At 40.5% G+C, this 19,135-nt stretch overlaps 1 protein-coding gene across 4 annotated transcripts in view; it reads left to right on the forward strand.

The window, feature by feature from the left end:
* The first annotated feature begins 1,179 nt into the window (after positions 1–1,179).
* IPO9 (importin 9) overlaps positions 1,180–19,135 on the forward strand; it is a 43,717-nt gene continuing 25,761 nt past the window's right edge. For 3 of the 4 annotated variants that reach the window (XR_001145592.1, XM_004685499.2, XM_012726902.1), the window contains exons 1-9: positions 1,180–1,367; positions 12,371–12,432; positions 12,527–12,613; positions 13,301–13,502; positions 16,603–16,691; positions 17,455–17,541; positions 18,360–18,479; positions 18,587–18,687; positions 18,931–18,989. Coding sequence is in view for 3 of the 4 variants with exons in the window: in XM_004685499.2 (XP_004685556.1) it covers positions 1,205–1,367; positions 12,371–12,432; positions 12,527–12,613; positions 13,301–13,502; positions 16,603–16,691; positions 17,455–17,541; positions 18,360–18,479; positions 18,587–18,687; positions 18,931–18,989 (970 nt within the window). In the remaining variant the exon portion in view is untranslated. Of the gene's footprint in view, positions 1,368–5,231; positions 5,330–12,370; positions 12,433–12,526; positions 12,614–13,300; positions 13,503–16,602; positions 16,692–17,454; positions 17,542–18,359; positions 18,480–18,586; positions 18,688–18,930; positions 18,990–19,135 lie in introns of those variants that run through there. The other variant, XM_012726904.1, reaches the window with a different exon arrangement.

A 19,135-nucleotide genomic window follows, 5' to 3' on the forward strand; every position in this document is an offset into this window, starting at 1 on the left:
CCATTTTAGGACACTCACCCTTAACAGCTGACTGAAATATATACCCATTCCTCTTTAATCTTGAACATCCTTGCCCAACACCATGAGTCATTCCATCCCTTCTGCCAGCTCTGGCCTGTCCTGCATTAGAGGTGTGGTGGGAGAGAGAATTCACCAGAGACAGAGAGGGGAGCAGAACAGGCAGATGGACTGAAATACACTGCTGAGGGGAGCAACAGGCGGGTCTGCTGTGTGCCATGTGGAGCAGCTCCCTGGCTGGGGATTGAACTCGTGCCACATTGGCTTCGGAGAGCTTCATAATGCGGTGCTTTAACCCACTGCGCCACCAGGGAGAGCCCGTTGTTCTGCATTTTTAGGCCCTACATAATACTCCTCAATTGGCTCCAGTACTAGAACTGTCTCCACACCCCAAGAGCCAGCCCCAGGATGTCTAGGATGTCTATATTGAACTACTCTTGCTCCTCCGTTGTCTTCAAAATGCCCGGCCACTGATTTATGGGGGTTGGGGGGGTGCGGGGATTATTTTTAACCTTCTTCGCTCCTAGGACTCTTTCTCAACTGGTAACGTAAGTATTTACTTCGAAAGAAGTGTCCTTCAGCAGCAGGTGCTCCCTTCTGCTCAGCCATTTCCAGTTTGGGCTCACCTGTGCGGGGAAACCAAGCACCTAGCACCTTAGGGTGGTGGTCACTCCCCACTGCCCAGTCAGCTTCAGTTTCTTATCCCCTACCTTTGGCTTCCTGGGGCTTAGAAATGAAAAGACTCACTTGGGTCAACTCCTTTCACTGGTGGGGAGGATGGTGGGGCGGGGCGGGGGGGGGGAGGGAGGAGCAGGAAGAATTTGGTTTAAAACAGCTATTTCCGACCCGGACTCCTATACATCTTTCCCACCCCATCTCCTCTCCACAAACGCAGTCTTATACCTGGAAGATCCCAGAGTTTAAGGTCATATTCCAATTGAGTTTGCTAAATTGCTTTTAGTCTTCAGGAAACCCCCTAAACTCCTCTCTCCAGCTCAGTTTAGGTGCAGCTCTCGGTCACTGATCGCCTGGTGGCGCTGTCTCCGGAGGCCAGACATATTCCCCGCCCCCTCTCGCCCCGTTCAACGCTGGCGCGCAGGCGCGTCTTCGCGGATTGGCCGCGCGCAGGAGCCGTCATTCAGTGGCGGGTCCCGGGCGCGGGGCTGGCGGGCTGAAGGGAGGAAAGATGGCGGCAGCGGCAGCGGCTGGTGCGGCCTCCGGGCTGCCGGGTCCAGTGGCACAAGGATTGAAGGAGGTGTTGGTGGATACGCTCACCGGGATCCTGTCTCCGGTGCAGGAGGTGCGGGCGGCGGCCGAGGAACAGATTAAGGTGCTCGAGGTGACAGAGGGTGAGTGAGGCGGACCGTCACGAGGATGGCTCGGACCTGGGCCGGCCGTACAGTCCGCTCACCGCAGCTTGGGACCGGCTGGGATCATGATCTCCATCCACTGAGCTAGTGGAGATCTGGGCGCCGAAGCCACGCAGGCGGGACTGGGGTAGCGATCGAGAGGTTGATGTCTTTGGGGGCTGTGAAAGTCCCAGAGAGGGGAGGCGCTCCTGGCGGAGAGGGTCGGGGGAGGAGGGGAGTGGGAGGGCGGAGACTTGAAAAGATAGATGGAGCTCGGGATCTGCAGAGGCCAGCGTTGGAGCTAGACCTGGTGCTGTGGGAGGAAGTCGCGCAGCCTGGGATTTTTTTTTTTTCTTTCTTTCTTAGTTTAAGACCAGATTCTTTAGCTGTTCACATCAGCTCGGTTGTACTGGTACAAAGCGTAAGGTACTGGTCTAAGTAGAAGTGATGAGTGATCAGGACCTTGAGAAAGCGGCTATCAAAGCTTAGTAGATGTCATCAGGCAAGTTTCTGCCTCTAAGTTATAAATCTAGCTGATCGTTTTTCCTCGTCATGTTTTCCTAGAAATCAAATTAAATGCATAGGCAGCTGCTTCGCCTTCCTGACCACGTTCCCATTTATGTTCAAAATAATTTGCACTTAATTAAATACCTCTGTGCCTTTCTGTTTGGAGGAGCAGGCCATCCTTTGTCTTTGATCCTTTGTCCCCATCCTTCTATTATAGGCTGTAAGGTGATGGAGAAAAAGATACATAAACTATTGCTTTGAGATTGTGTTAGGGCTTTGTGTCAGACCCATTGTCACCACTCTACAAAGAACAATTTGATCCTGAACCGGGAGAGGGGAAAATCTTCTTGACCTTTATGTAAGAAATATATCTGGTCTGTCAGAGCTTCACTGGAAGTATTCCAGATACCTCAGAGTCCCCCAGCTCAATAAAATGTTTCCACACCTCTTAAGGACCTCTTCTGAGAATATGGGAAATTGTCCATAGTTGATTCTCATGCTGGACTTAGTATTTTTTTATGAAAAGAATATAAATTATCCCTTTAATTATATATTCTTTCACAATATGAGAAAGAAAACTCATTGAAAATAAATGTCCCTCATTTGGGGGATTTGGGGGCTGACATTTTAAGGGCCATTTTGAAGACCTAGTTGTAATTGTCATTGTTTTATAAAATGTCAGATCCTGTGATTGGAACAACCACTGCATAGGAGAGAGCTGTTTGAAAGGGTTGCATATACTAATCTGAAAGTCATTACAACCTCCTAGGTAAAATTCCTCTATTCCTTGTAATGTTTCCGGCCTCCCATGGGTAGGAAGGAGGAATGACAAAGCAAAGCAACCTCATCACATTCGGATTATTATTTGAATGAACTTGAGGGTCTGATACCTTCCTTTAATAATACACAATATTCTTGGTGCCTTAAATGCACCTAAAAAGAAGGTGGACCATGGCTCATATTGGCGAAAACTCAGTTTAACTTGGGCTCCAATCCCCTCAACTCTAGCTAAAGTAATGGTCTCATCTGTGCAAGTCAGTTATAAACTTCTTGAGCTTCTAGTCTCTCACTTTCTTCTTTTTATGCCTTGAAATAAAAAATTAAACAGCAAGGCAAGAATTTGCATTTGATTTAGGTCACTGATGGTAATAGACGGAAACATAGATACATCCACCCCATAACTTACTGGTATTGTGCTGTCGTTCATGCTGTGAGAAACATGGAGAGGCTTTGGCATAGTGATCCGATGGTCTAGGATCCAATCCGATGTGTCTTGCAGGTTTCAGATGTGGTATGGAACATTGAATCAAGTTTCTGGAGCACAAATGGTCCTTTGGTTCCCTTGGAGGTAGTTTGTATTTCTGATTCCTTATATTTATTTAAAAGCTATAGATGTTCACCTCCTTCAGTTTTTCATGAGGATGGTGATCCATTCCTCAGACACTCTCCTCTCCGCTCTCCTATCTATGGCCCTAAACAGGTTTTGTTTGCCCCCATGGGTCTAGGGGGACTTTGGATCGCACATGTTTCCTTAACAGGGTTTCTTCTCAGTAGTCATATCCCTTCTTCACATGAAAATATAACACCTGTTATATTTTCCCCAGCCAGTAATTAGCCAAGTATCTGACCCCAGCTCAACAGGCAGGATGCTCTTCCTGCTACTTGAACACCCTACAGACTAAAGCAAGTAGCTGTTCTTGGCAATGAACAGACCATATGAATCAAATTAATGGCATCATTTCCACTTTTTTGAAGTTGCTACAATTTTCAGTTTTCTCCTAATAAAGCTTTCTAGGCCTTGGAAACACACTTCCTGAAAATAAAGTTAGGGAAATCTGGGAGTTGGTCTGTATTATTTGTGTTCTGGTAATCGTTTGGTTCCTTTTGGTTCTGTGTTGCCCTCAGTCAGGTGACAGCCAAGTGAGGTCTTTGCAGCATATTATGGCTCCTGGTGACTGTTCCCAACGGATCCTTAAGATTAACCTTTGACAAGCAGGTGTGCCCTTGCTTGACTGCCATGTAATGACTCCTAGCCTTGAGGATAAAATGAAAGCATCAATATCAGGGTGGGGAGGAGGGGCAGGTGCAGTAAAATGGATAGACAGGAGAAGTGATATGCTCCTGAGGTAGAATTTTTAAGAAGCAGTTATCTTAGGAAACTGAGATTGCTGAGTCTAAAATACATCCCCGTCATTCAGTCTGCCAGAAAAAATTTGCCTATAATTAGTTCACGTTTTCCAGAATGGTAGCCTGTTCTCTTAAGCCAAGAAAGTGTGAATATGTGAGTGGGCCAATATAGAAAGAATCAAGATAAATTGTTTCATCGGCTTAGTGTCCTGGAATGATTTACTTTAGTTTCCATGGTTTTGATTTTTCCTTGCCGCTTGGATTTGGGCAAAACACAATAAACCTTTCTCACTAGTTAAAGTCTTATTTATTTAACAGAATTAATTAAAGGAGATGGTACCACTAACTGCTTCTTTAGATAGTACTCTATCCTGCATTGAAAGCACATTACTTGAACATTTGGAAGTTCCTTTGCTATTTCAGCAGGTAAATGGCATCCTTCCATTTTTCTTAGGAGGATTGAAATTTTGAATTTGAGCAGCAGGGTTTGCAGAAATTTAGTGTAAGACATGCATCTGTTGGGACAGTCTTCTAATTCTGTTTTATTTAATTGGCAGGGTAATAGCAGGCCTTTTGTAAATACAGTAAATAAAAAAAGAGTGGAAAGGTGAATTGCCAAAGAACTAATGCCAAAGGCTGGCATTCTCTACTCAGCTGCTTCAGCTCTTTTTAGACTGACTTATAAGATCGTGGCTTTTGAAAATGTCAGTTCTTTATTTTTTATGTATTTATGCTTTTTTCTGTCTTAGAATGAGGATTCCCCCACCCCTTTCTTTTTCTTTTCTCTCTCTACTTTCCTCCAATTAGCTTCACCCAGATGGTGCAGGAAGACGCTTTCATTCACAAGCATTGGTTCTCTAGACCAGCGCAGCACAGACTTGCACCTGTATTTAATGTTAGACCCTAGGTCACTTTCCTTTAGCTATTTCTTTTTGTCTATTAAAATTGAAGATGTTCCCCCCATAGTTTGGCCTTGACTTTGTCTTTGCTGTCATAAAGACACCACTATCCCCGAGAATACATTTTTTCCTCTCTCCCACCACCCTTACATTGAGCGGGGGTGGGTGGGTGGAATGATCTCTCTGTCACCTTTTCTGGCATTCAGTTGCTGCTTAGATAGCTGTGTTGATCCCCCATCTTAGACGCCTAGAGAGAAGATTCTGCTGGCTGGAAGTTTGCTTTCTGGTTCTCATGGGCACTTTTCTGGCTCTCTTACAGTATAGCGTAAGCACTGTCACCTGCGAAGGGAGCCCCTCAAGGATCCAGACGCACACCTGGGCATGTGGCAGGCACTGAGCCGAGGGGAAGGCGGCCACGCTCGGAAAAAGGCCAGTGGTGGAGTTTTCTATTTCCTTTCATCTGTGGTTTTGTGGCGCTTATCGACCCTCATGAAAAAAAGGGGGCTTCTGCTGAACTATACTCAGAACTCCCTCCTTCCCTGAACAGTCCTGTTTGTAGTTCTTCCTAAGCGTAGCTTCCCTGACTAGCAAAACACTGCCATAGCTCATGTCTCTAGTAGCTCCTTAAGGCCTGTGGCAGTCTTAGCCTGTCCTCTGTCCACTGTGAGCTCCTTGGATATTGCTTTCTGAGCCAAGTTTTAGACAGATTTTTTTGCCTAGTGGGATGAAAAGAGAGAAAGGAGAGCAAAGATAACAGGAAAAGGGAACAAAAGACTAATAACATAAAGAGTGGTTTAAGAAAAGAGGGCAAAGGATTTCTTAGAGAGGAAGTCAGGAGATGCCATTTTGCATTAAAGGTATAATCAGAACTAGAGTCAGAGAGAAAACTCAGGTGAATAGAATGAGCCTGTCCTGATTTCACCTTGGGGTACTAACCTAGAGAAATTAAATTTCCAAACAAAAATGGCTTAGAAAGCTAACTTCATAATACCTACTTGGGGATGTTCCTCTTTAGATTAAGTCTTCATTTAATATGAATCAGTCCTTTGCATGCAAGACAATATAAAATAACTCTATGTCTGTGTCTCTTCTATTTTCCCTGCTCTAACATTCTCAAAGCAAGTTATTCAGCTGCTCTAGCCATGCTTTCTATAGTAGGCATGCTTACATTAGTAAGCAAAACTGGAAATTGCCAGTGTACATTAAAATAAATAATAGTACTATTTTCCTTAGAAACATACATTAAAAAATATTCCTTAAAAAATACATTGATTGGCCCTCCCTGGTGGCGCAGCGGGTTAAAGCACTGCACTGAGAATCTAAAGCCGCTTCCACATGAGTTCGATTCCCGCCTGCCCCGGAGGTGACCACATGGCGAGGCAGACCTCTCCTGACCCGCCCGCTGCTCCCCTCAGCAGTGTACTTCGTCGATCTGCCTGTTCTGCTCCCTGCTCTGTCTCTGGTGAATCCTCTCACCCTCCGCATCTCTGGCCTGTACCCCAGTTCTGTACAAATAAATAAATCTTTAAAAAAAAAAAATACATTGATTAATCTGTTACTGATTATTAGTCTCTGCAAATAAGGTGTTACTGCTTAACAGAAATTAGCAATGGGATGAAGCAGCTATGTTGATCAGCTCTAAAATAAGTCAGAGACCTTAAGAATTTTCTCTCTTGTCTCTTCAGTTCACTGTTAGCACTCTGCCAGTACCATCACTCTTTGTAATCAGTTCTTATAGCTTTCAAGTAAATTAAGGTTTTATGAATGAAATGTTTCTGTAGTGACTAATACCCCTATTTTCTAATGGGTATGGTTTCAACAGAATGCCCCTGTAACAGTGCAAATGAGTTCTCAGTCTTTGGAATTTTGGGGTTTCCAAATCAGAATCAGTCATGTGATCACCATTTTGAAACTCTGGGAACCTATAGAGGACATCTGTTCATCCACTCGGTTTTAAAACTTGTCTTCAGTTAGTGGTGATTGTGAGCTCTGTCAAGTTACTCGAGCTCTCCAGTTTCTTTCCAGTGTGGAGGAAACAAGCTGTCAGAAAAAAGCCATCTTAAAATGTTTGTTGTGGGTACAGATCCCCTGGTTGAGGCTTCTAGTCCCCACATGATCTTAAACATCCATTATCTCTTACTCCCCCTCCCTTAAACTTTCAGTGATATGTGCAGTAAAGGTGACTAGTGGAAATTGGGGTGTGACATAAGATCAAAAGTTGAGCGAAGAACTTCCAGCTGTTGGGGCCAATCACTAGAGTAATTGCCTTTGGCACTTGTTCAAAAAAAAAAAAAAGCGTTCACTTTTTCTCTAAAAAGTTTCTCATATTGACGAGAAAGAGCCCCCAAGCTGGCAGGATCTGTGTTTCGGATTTGCTTATTCCTGTGTTACAATGACTCATGTAGGAGGTGCTTCCCTTAACCCTTCAGGGTTATCCTACAATTGTGACAGTATCTTTGCAGCAACTGCACAGGACTCTAACAGCACTTTCACTGGAAAAGTGATTCAGATTTGTTTTAACATTTCGAGTCTCAATTCCAGTTTCCAGTCTTTCTTAAAAATCTCATTTTACTCCTCAGATTCTTTCTTACACCAAGTGATTAAAGGTTTTTGTTCATCTTGATTCTATTTTAGTTTGTCCCTGTAGTGATGATGCAAAGATTATTAAAAAGGCGCCTTAAAAGGAAATACTCTATGGCCTGGAGAATTTATAAATCTGCTTATAGATCATTCTGGACGGTATGTATAAAGCAAACCAGAATCAGTTATCTGTACCTAGGAAGGCCAAGTCTAGGTGGATATTCTCTGCAGCCTTGGGAGATATTAAATTAGCATCTTATATACTGAGCATCAGGAGTCAAAGGAAACTGTAGGTACACTACAAGTACTCTGTCTTCTTTACTGGATTGCACAATATGCATTTTGGAGTACTTTTTCCCTCTAAACTTGAACATTGGTATCCAAGAGGTTTTCCTAAATTATATCTGACTCATCTGTTTTACTCACTTATGAAAATTGAAGCCCTTATCTTTGGGTTGTAAATACCTACTTTTTTTTTTTAATGTTTTTAATGGGTTTACAGATTCTGAACTAACCAAACTCATCCTAGGAATTGCATTCTATTTCACTAACTTTAGAAGTAATTCTGTAGACTTCAAGTCTTGGCTTCAGATTAAGCTACCAAGTAACTACTTTAAAGAGGGTGTGTCTTGCAGAATTTTTCCTTTCCTAAGGTGAAATGGTAGGTGCTGTAGGAATGTATCAAATACTGCAGCTTAAAACAAAAAATGCACTAATAATTCAAGAATTTGCTAAAATAGCAGTACATAAAATTAAAATATAGAAATCAATGACCTTCATGTATACTAACAAAAGGTTAGCAGACATAATGGTGTTTTTTGGAAAAGCTCATTTATCATAGCAAAAAAAAAAAAGATTATTTAGGAATAAAATTAACTGGCATGTGCAGAGCCTCTCAGACGGAACAGCACTCCTGGGAGAATTAAGAGTAGACTTGATCAAATAGAAATACTTGGTCTATACAAGGCTGTCCTTGTGTAGGGCAACTCCGTGTTCTAGATGAGTTAGACAAGTTGCTCCTAAGCTAACAGAAAGACAAGTCAGTTAGAATAGCTACAAAAACACCAAAAGGGGAAAAACCAAGAAGAGGGACTAGTTCTACCAGACACTGAAATGTCATATAAAACTTGTTTAATTCAAATGGCGTGGTACTGGCACTGAATCACCAATGGGACTGTGCACTAGAAAGTCAAGGAATAGATACAAATGCCTATGGACATTTAGTATAGACAAAAGTGGTATCTAAAATTATTGGAGTAAAAACTGACTTTATATTACAGGGTGCTGGGACAAAGGGCAACTGGAGAGTCATTTGGAATTAGATTGATTTTTCACACCATACCAAAAAAAAAGCTCTAAATAATTTAGCGATCTAAAGTTTAAAATACTAAAATGTACACATTCTAGAAGAAAATATGGGTGTTTTTTTTTTAACTCTGCCATTAAAAAATAGGTTTTCTGCTGTTTGGAGGTTCCTCAAACTGCTAAACATGGAGCTTCCCTATGACCCAGCAATCCCACTCCTAGGTATCTACCCAAAAGACACAAAAACACTGATTGAAAAAGATACTTGTACCCCCATGTTTATTGCTGCTTTATTTACAATTGGAAAAACATGGAAGCAGCCCAAATGCCCAAAAGTAGATGACTGGATTAGAAAGATGTGGTACATATATACAATGGAATATTACTCAGCAACCAAAAAAGAGAAACACATGTCTTTTGCAGCAACTTGGATGGAGCTGGAAAAGATCATGCTTAGTGAGATAAGCCAGAAAGAGAAAGAAAAATACCGGATGGTTTCACTCATAGCAGGAGTATAATGGACCAGGCGAGAAAATAACAAAAATAATGAACTACCATAGACCAGAGACATTCTGTGGGGGTGGAGTGGGGAATGGGATCAAAAACGGGGGGGGAGGGAGGGAAATGCACGGGACTATGGTGGTGGCACAGGGGTGATTTGGTGATGGGAAACCCGTGGGGATTACAATTGAGATGAAAAAAAAAATGTGCAAAATGATGTAAAAATAAACTTTAAAAAAAAAAATAGGTTTTCTGGACCCTCCCAGGTGGCACAGCGGGTTAAAGCACAGCACTGAGAAGCTAAAGCCACTTCCACATGGGTTTGATTCCCGCCTACCCCAGAGAAGATCCACATGGCGCGGCAGACCTCTCCTGACCCGCCCGCTGCTCCCCTCAGCAGTGTACTTCATCCATCTGCCTGTTCTGCTCCCCACTCTGTCTCTGGTGAATCCTCTCACCCTCCGCATCTCTGGCCTGTACCCCAGTTCTGTACGAATAAATAAATCTTTAAAAAAAAATTAGGTTTTGTAACTATGACTCAAAATGCAGAGGCAGTAGAAGGGAAAAAAATAGATAAATTTAACTATATTTAAAGTTTTTAATTTGCATGACAAAAACCAGTATAAAAAGTCAAAAGATAGCTGACAACTGGAAGACTTTTTACAGCAAATACCACAGACAAAAGGATAATATATTTATTAAAAAAAAAAAAACCTTAGAAATTAGGAAACAGGGTCCTCCCAGCTGGCACAACAAGTTAAAGTGCAGCACTATGAAGCTAGCTGCAGCTGCTTCAGCATAGGTTCGATCCCCAGCCAGGGAGATGACCCACATGGTGCAGCAGACCTCTCTTGTCTTGCTTGTTCTGCTCCCCACTGTCTCTGGTGGATCCTTTTACTGCCCCTGCACCTCTGGCCTGCACCCCAGTTCTGTGTGTATAAATAAATAAACTTAAAAAAAAAGAAAGAAAGAAATTGGGAAACAATAGAAAAATGGAGTGATTTGGACAATTCACTCCTTACAAAAATGTCACTGGAATATAGGAGAAAATTTTAAAGTCATTTGTGATTAGAGAAATATGTATTAAAACAACATTGAAATACCAAATTCTGAAGTTTGATAGCATTCTGTTGGTGAGATGGTAAAGAGAAACACTCTTATGTTGCTAGTGGAACTGCAAGTTGGTTCAGTCTTTCTGAGGAAAACACAGACACACTTAACACTAAATAAGCACTTTTGAACCAGTAGCCATATTCCTGGGAATCTACCCTGAAGATCTATCTATAAAATCTATTATAAAAATACTTAAGCACCCCACTTAAAAGTGTTTTTGAAAACAAAATACATAGTCAAATAAAATATGTATATCTATGCAGTGGTAATGTAACTGAAAAAGAAAAAGGAAATCTTTTTGAACAGATTTAGAATGATTTCCAGGATACAATGTGAACTGGAAAAAACAAAATACCCAAGGTTATAATATACTACTTTTCATGTAAACAAGAGAATATAAGAAACTGCTCAAAAGCTACTCAGGACATGGGTGTACAAATAAGACTCTGCTTTCATTTCACTTGGGTACATACCCAGAAGTGGAACTGGTTTGATCATTCGTAATTCCTTACATTTCCTGAGGAGCCTCTTTACTGTTTTCCAAAGTAGTTGCACCATTTTATTTTCCTACGAGCAGTGCACTCAAATTGTGCAGTTTCTCCATATCCTCACTAGCATTTGTTTTCTATTGTTTGCTTTGATTTTGATACCAGCCATCCTGTTAGGTGTGAGATGGTGTCTTATTTAAATTTGTATTTCCCTAACGACTGATTGTTAATGATTAAGGATGTTGACCAGTTTTCATGTGCTTATTGGCCATTTATATATCTTCTTTAGAGGAATGTCTAGTCAGTTCCTTTGCCTATTTTTGAATCCAGTGCTTTTTGTTGAGTTCCAGAAGTTCTTTCTGTGTTCTGACCTTAATCGCTTATCAGACATCAATGGGTTGCCTTTTTATATTGTGGTTGATAATGCAGACATTTTTAAAAGTTTTACAAAGTCCAGCTTCTTCTGTTTTCAGCTTTTGGTGTCAAACCATTGCCAACTGTCATGTCACAAAGCTTTTGTCCTGTGTTTCCTTTTGAAATTTTATTGTTTTAGGGCTTATATTTACATTCATTCGAAGTTAGCTTTGTTTTGTTGTTATTTGTGGTATTAAGTAAGCAAGGGTCCAACTACATCCTTTTGCATATGAATATCCAGTTTGTTCAGGACCATTTGTTTAAAAGATGATCTTTTTTTTCCAATGAGTAGTCTTGGTACCCTTGTCAAAAATCATCTGATCGTGTGTGTGTGTGTGTGTGTGTGTGTGTGTGTGTGTGTGTGTGTTTCTGGCCTTTCTATTCCATTTGTGTTATATATCTTTGTATTATTGATTACTGTTGCTTCATAATGTTTTGAAATAAGTTTTGAAATCCAGATTTCAAAACTTTCTACTGTTTCAAGATTATTTGGGCTGTCAGGATCCCTCAATAGTCCATATGAATTTTAGGATGAGTTTTTCTACTTCTATAAAAGTCATCATTGGGATTTTGATATGGATTACATTGAAGGATCTAAATTTTAATTTGAGACTAAAGGTTGTTTATATCTTCCCATTATGTAGTTCCATGATTACCACTATCATTGCTTGTTGAAAAATGTTCACTCATAAACATACTTTTTAGGATTGTGTGTGTTAAACTGGTAATGTTTATCTGGGCAACTCTTGAAATCTCAAGACTTTTAAAATTTTCTTTGGGGTTAAATAATATGTTCAGTGAATACATTGTCTTTGAAGGGAAGATAGCTGAAAGATACTGTGAAATGATTGGGGAAAGTAAGAGAATGCTAAAATTTTCCATTGTAAGAAGCCCGGCCCTACAGCCTACAGTTTCTCTTATTTGGAGGAATCAATCTCCCTAGCTATCAGGATTTTTACAAGCAGTGAATCCAGCCTCTTCTGAAATCTGTTTCTACTAGGGTGAGAGTGCAGTAATTTGCTATAGCTTTCTGGATGCTTAGACTCAACAATAAAATTTTCTCTTTCAGAATTTGGTGTTCACCTGGCAGAGCTGACCGTAGATCCCCAGGGTGCACTGGCCATTCGTCAGGTAAGTCCAGACTGAATTTATAAGTAATTTCCCTTTCCTTATATATGAAGAAAGTATTTTTCTTGCTATACTATTTGGCTTATTCTCTTCACAGCTGGCATCAGTCATTTTGAAGCAATATGTGGAGACTCACTGGTGTGCTCAGTCAGAGAAGTTTAGGCCTCCTGAAACTACAGAAAGGGTAAGGAGAGTTGATTAGTGTAGCTATGGAGATTTGTGGGCCCATCTTAAGAGATTAGACTATCTGCTTTTTTGACAACATGAAGCAATTAAAAGACTAGACAGATATGGAGGTTGATTGGTTTCTAACATTATGGACACCATGCTATGGATAAAGAGAACTGAAATAAGTCTGGGTCTCACAGTGTTCAAATGCTGGTCTGTCTTGACTAGGTAAGGTATTGGAAACATTTTGACTTCTGAGTTTCAGTTTCTTGACATCAAAAAAGTAAAGTAAAGAAGTAAAGTTTCTAAAAGTTGTTTGAGAATGAAAGGAAATAATGTTTCTATTTAGCCCAGGAAATTTTGAGGTATACAGTTTAGAGCAAGATTATCCATTGAAACTCCCTGGAGCTATGAAAATGTGCTGTCAAAGGGGTGTTGAACACTTAAAATGTGTCTAATGCAACTTAGAAACTAAGGTTTTTATTTCAATTTAAATGTAAATGACTGTATGTAGGCAGAGCCTGCAGTAATGTATAACATAAATTTAGAGATCACAGATGACCTCTCTGAATGAATAGTAATGTATAGATTGGTAGATACACAGTATATTCTGCACACCTTTTTTGTAGCACATACACCGGATAGGACTCTGCCAGTCACTTATAGCCTATTCTAACAGCTGATGGGCTTTTCTCCTGTATAGGCAAAAATTGTTATCCGGGAGCTACTGCCCAATGGGTTGAGAGAATCAATAAGCAAGGTCCGCTCCAGTGTGGCCTACGCAGTGTCGGCCATTGCCCACTGGGACTGGCCTGAAGCCTGGCCCCAGCTCTTCAACCTGCTCATGGAAATGTTGGTGAGCGGAGACTTAAATGCAGTCCACGGAGCCATGAGAGTGCTCACAGGTATCAGCAGCTTTATTCTTCATGTTAGTGTTCAATGTCATGAACCCTTCAAGAAACTATATGATGGATTGGCCCAGGCCAGTAGGAGTAGCCTCCTCAATGCTGATTTCTATCTGGCTTTTATCTCCATGTCTATCTTCCTACTCCATTGACTCTTTCCAGAGCAGTATGTTTCTGTGTTGCTTTTACTAATACCAAAGTTTTGAAGTTGAAACTTTACCATATATAGGTAGAGTAATAATAGCAAAGTGGTTAAGTACTCAGGTTTCCATGTGTGTTCTGGCTATACATTAATGCAATTTACTTAGCCTCTTGAGCCTGAATTCTTAAAAGTAAAATAAGATAATGAGAGTATCTGCCTCAACGGAGCTTTGGTCGTCAAATGAACTAATCTTTGTAAATTATTTACTATGATATCTGATATCTACGATATCAGTACTCAGTAAATTTTGAGTAATATGATTATCATCATAATTATATATTATTTTTCCAATTCAGTGAAACCATATTAAAAATGTTAAAAATTTTCAGGTAGAATTTTTGCAGAAACACAAGTAAGTAGTTACACAATCTTGACCTTTTGACTAACTTAGAGAGTGTCATCTTCAGTATATTTTTTTTCTGCTCTGAAAAGTTGACTCCAATACTTGAAATTTTAATCCAAGGAGATGTGTTGGCTATCTCTTGTGATCTTAATTAATCTATCAGTCCTTCACTGAATTTTTTTTTTAATATTTACTTATTGCATAGAAATACTGGGGTATAGGCCAGAGGTGTAGGGGGGTGGGAGACAGTGGGGAGCAGCACAGGCGGATCTACTAAAATACACTACTGAGAGGAGCAGCGGGCAAGACAAGAGGTCTGCTGCGCCCTATGTGGGTCACGTCCCTGGCCAGGGATCGAATTCAGGCTTTTGCAGTGATAGTGCTGAGACTTAACTCCTAGGCCATCAGGGAAGCCCCATGAAGTCTATTTTTATAAATCCCTAGATATGACCTGAATGCCCCAGTCTATCAGTTCTGTCCTCCTTCCTATCCTTCTAGATGAAGTTACTACTTTTTTTTTTTTTTTTTTTAGCTACTTTATTTGGTACACATTAATTTTTACCTAGACATTAGTGTCATATATTGGACTTTTAGAAATCCTTTTCCCCTAGGTTCATACAAGCTGTGGAAGCCCAACTCATATCTCATGTTTCTCTTTGTGATCTGATAACTTAACCTGAATTGTATTTTTGCCTAGTTACAAATGCAGTTTCTACTTTTTTAAAAACTTAACATCACTCAATTCAACACTTAGACACAATTTTACTAGTTTCTGTGATGATGGTAGTTTATGCAAGAAGCAAATTGCTTCTCACTTAATGTTTCAAAACCCTTCCTTTCCATGCCCCAGTTTCCTTTTTTGCAATGTCCACTGAATTCTCAGTACCTAAGACAGTGCTTGGGGTGTTGAGCAGCCCCCAAAACATTTCCTTGCTCAGATTTTTGTTTCCCTGTTCTCTCCCTCACTTCTCATTACTCAGGTGGCTTCACATACCCCCCTTCTTGGGATTAGCCTTCTAACATTATTTATTTGCCACTTCAGGGTGCTGGCATATACTTAACAGATAATGTTTTCTACCAAGGAAAAGAAGCCTATTCCTCTCCATCCTTCCAATACAATGTTAAACAAACATGGAGAAAAAGGGCTGGCTGTACATTTATCATGATTGGGCTGTTAAGAACCTTCATTGTGCTTGACTAAGGAAACCACTGTTCAGTCAGTCACTTCTTTGTCATCCTGCAAAGAAAGAACCATGGGGGAAAGGTGTATCCTCACTCAGGCAAATGGTGTGAACAAGTGCAAATATAGCAACGAAAGATTGAAATTTGGATCTGTAAGCAACAGCTTCTTATTCCGTCTCAAAGGAGGCTGGTGATCAAAATGTTGCTGGTGTCCCAAGTTTTTTTCTGTCTGCTGAGTGGACTTAAAATGCTTATTTTGGATGCAGGTTTGCAAAGTGTTACTAAATTGAGACTGCTAGGGCTGGTGATAGGAGTTTAAGATGTGGTGAAGTGCTTTGTTAGTAGAATTAAATCACAGTACATTTTCCATAAAACTTGTTTTTTATTAATATGCCATCCATCACATTTGTTGGACTAATTTCCTTACATTTCTAAATAAAATGGAACACTCACTTTCTGTTCTTCAGAGCTCAGAATTTATTCTTCATGAGGAAAATAGCTAGTAAAGGCCTCAGCTTTCAGTATTTGATTAACATTAGACTTCTAGTGATTGATAATGTCTGAGATTTTTTTTAATGTACTAACTTGCAGAGCCTCCCTAAAAAATGTCCCAGTTAGCCAGCTCTGTTGTTTTTAATGGGGTTGTGAACAGGAAAAGGCAGTAGGTTTAGGGAAGAGACAAGTAGAACTGAAGCTTATACTCCACATTTTGTCACACAATCCAGGATTTCTCATGCTGTTTCTGTGCCTTGTGGAATTTTTTGCAGAAATGAAGGGAAAGCTATAACCCATATGGCCCTGACCTTCTTAAAGGTTTATTTTATATGTCGGTTGCTTTTTGTCACATCTATGTGGCATAAATCCCTTTCTGTTCATTGAGCACCAATCTCTGACCTCTAGCTCATAAATGTCATTTACTGGCCAGAGTAACATATACAGAATGGAATTGAAGCCTAGTAAGCCTGTACATATTCTATGCACATGACACCAACCCGCCCACGGAGAATATATACAATGGAACGTAGGGTAAGTGGCCTCAAAGTACACGTGAATGTTGACACGTAGACAGGCAGAATGTTCACACAGGCTCTTACACAGCTCTCTTGGGGACTTTGCCAGTAGGTAAAGGATGGTTTTCTTTCTTAATCTTAATGTATTTTCTTTTATCTCCATATTGTTCTCTATCCTCTTCTAACAAATAATCAGTAACTTTTGAAGTTTTTCCTTCCTGGGATAAGTTCACCAGGCCAGTTTTCTTTACCTACCTGCTGTCTGTTTGGGAACTGCCACTGAAAAGCAATTCCAAAAATTTTACACTTAATGACTTTGTAAAGCAGTATTTTTTTTTTTACAGTACACTTTCCTTTTTGTAGAATTCACTCGAGAAGTAACAGACACACAGATGCCACTTGTTGCTCCTGTCATTCTACCAGAGATGTATAAGATCTTTACCATGGCTGAGGTATGAAATCTCAACTCCCAAGATCACAGTGAATAAGAATTGCTCAAATCCTGGTACCACCTGAGAGGTGGGAGGCTTGTTTGCTGCTGATCCTCACAACTAAAGAATTTATCAGAATCTGAATTAACTTTAGACCTTTTACTTATAACTACAAAGCCTTTGATAAAAATGTGAAGTCACTTAATAGTATGTTTTCACATACCAAATCTCCTGGCATTCTGTAATTCCTGAGTACCTGCTGTCTACTGGCTTGATGCTATCCCGCACCTCTTACTAAAGCTTTGTACTTAACTTGCTCACCCCAGCTATGTATTTGAAAAACATCATCTGTCACTGCATTGTACATAACAGACCTTTTACACATGGTTTGTGTGTGTGTCCGTGTGTATATTTGATGTGTATGCATAACTCTTTTGCTATAAGAAGGCCTGATGGAAAATGTTTTGACTTCTACACTCTTCTCTGCCCCAGCTACGGACTTGTGTTTTAAAAGAAATAAATGTGATTAAATGTATTTAATCAAATCAGCCTATTTATTTATAAGACCAACTCCAGTAAGTTCTAAGAGTACTACCTTTCATTCTCTGAATTACAGAAATCTGTCTTCAGGACATACGAGTACATACGCTACATACGAGTAGATAACATTTCCTATGTAGCGAATACAAGCCCATCAGGGTTGAACTGTCATACTTTTTTTCTAGTCACAGGTACGCACACGCTGATCTCATGACTGTGCTGTAATTTTGTGACTCTGCCCCAGGTATATGGTATTCGGACTCGTTCGCGTGCTGTGGAGATTTTTACTACGTGTGCCCATATGATCTGTAACATGGAGGAACTGGAAAAGGTAAATGGCCCTTTGGATCACTAACAGACTTTATGCTGGAAACCCTCATTAATGCCTTCTGTTGCCAGGAAAGCAGTGACTCGTTACAGCAGAACCACAATGCAAACTAACCAATGTTGTGAGTGGATTTTAACATTTTGACTAGATTTTCATTTGTGTATAGTTTAGCTTCCTTTTGTTGGATCATTATTTGTTCTAACACCTTATCCTTTTTATACCAGTCATCACCCAGAACTTTCTATTCTTTTACGGTCCTCTCATGTGAAACAAAACTAGCTAAAAATCCCTCATCTCCCTCATCCCTGTGATTCAGCAGCAGTGTAAAAAGCTGGTCTTATATAATAACTTCTAAGAAGGCCATGATGAGGAACTGAAAGTGTCATGTAAGCAACCGTGAAACCTTGGTAACACCTCAGCAATTTCATAGCTACACTGTAGGGACTTGAGCGGGGGAAATTTTTTTTGGCTTTATTTTATTTATTAAGAGTGTCTCCTTTATTTTGGTATTTATTTTATAGAAGAGCTGGGGTGTAGGCCAGAGGTGAAGGGGATGAGAGGATTCACCAGAGACATGGGGAGCAGAATAGGTGTATCTATCGAAAGACACTGCTGAGGGGAACAGTGGGTGAGTCAGGAGAGATCTACTGCACATTATGTGGGTCAGTTCCTTGACTGGGGATTGAACTGAGTCTACAGTGGTGATAGTTCTGAGACTTAACCCCTAGGCCGCCAAGGAGGCCCAACAGAGAGAGATTTTGAGGTGCCTCGAATCTCAGTATTTTCACATGTGCGTTGAATTCAGTTTGATTTGTTTTCAGGGTGCAGCCAAAGTCCTGATCTTTCCTGTGGTGCAGCAGTTCACCGAGGCCTTTGTTCAGGCCCTCCAGATACCAGATGGGCCCACATCTGACAGCGGGTTTAAGATGGAAGTGCTAAAGGTGAATATTTACTACCACTGCAGTACTTGGAGTCCAAGCGTTGAAATCACTGACTTTTCTCGCATATTATTTGTAACTGTTGGAATTTGTCCTCTTTAACTTTGCAGGCAGTGACGGCCCTGGTGAAAAACTTCCCAAAGCATATGGTGTCCTCCATGCAGCAGATTCTGCCTATTGTTTGGAACACCCTGACCGAGAGCGCAGCTTTATATCCTTTCCAGAAAGCTAAGGGACCCACTACCACCACAGTTAGGAATCTAGCACTGGGTCTTGCATTCATGTGGCTCCACTTTTTTTTCCTTTATTGAGGTAACATTATTTACAATGGTTCCACTTTTTTAAATGAGTTTTTTAAGTATCTACTCTTGGTGTTGGAATGTATAAATCACATTCCCATGTAGAGTATATGTAAAGCAGACTCCAAAGTCTATTTCTTTACTCTTCATCATACTTACGTGAGGACAGAAGTAAATTACACAGAGGAAGTAGAAGATCCTGTGGATTCTGATGGTACGTAGTTTATTTGATCTTAACACTGCCACTTAGTGAGAAAAAGGGATCTAGGAAAAGAAAAAGCAGTTATTTAGAGATTTCACTCTCAAGTAGGTTTTCTAACTGAGTTTCCTTTCTGTGATAAGATGTAGGGAAATGAAAAC

This window comes from Condylura cristata, unplaced genomic scaffold, assembly GCF_000260355.1.
Source record: "Condylura cristata isolate star-nosed mole 26May11 unplaced genomic scaffold, ConCri1.0 scaffold00018, whole genome shotgun sequence".
Taxonomy (NCBI): domain Eukaryota; kingdom Metazoa; phylum Chordata; class Mammalia; order Eulipotyphla; family Talpidae; genus Condylura; species Condylura cristata.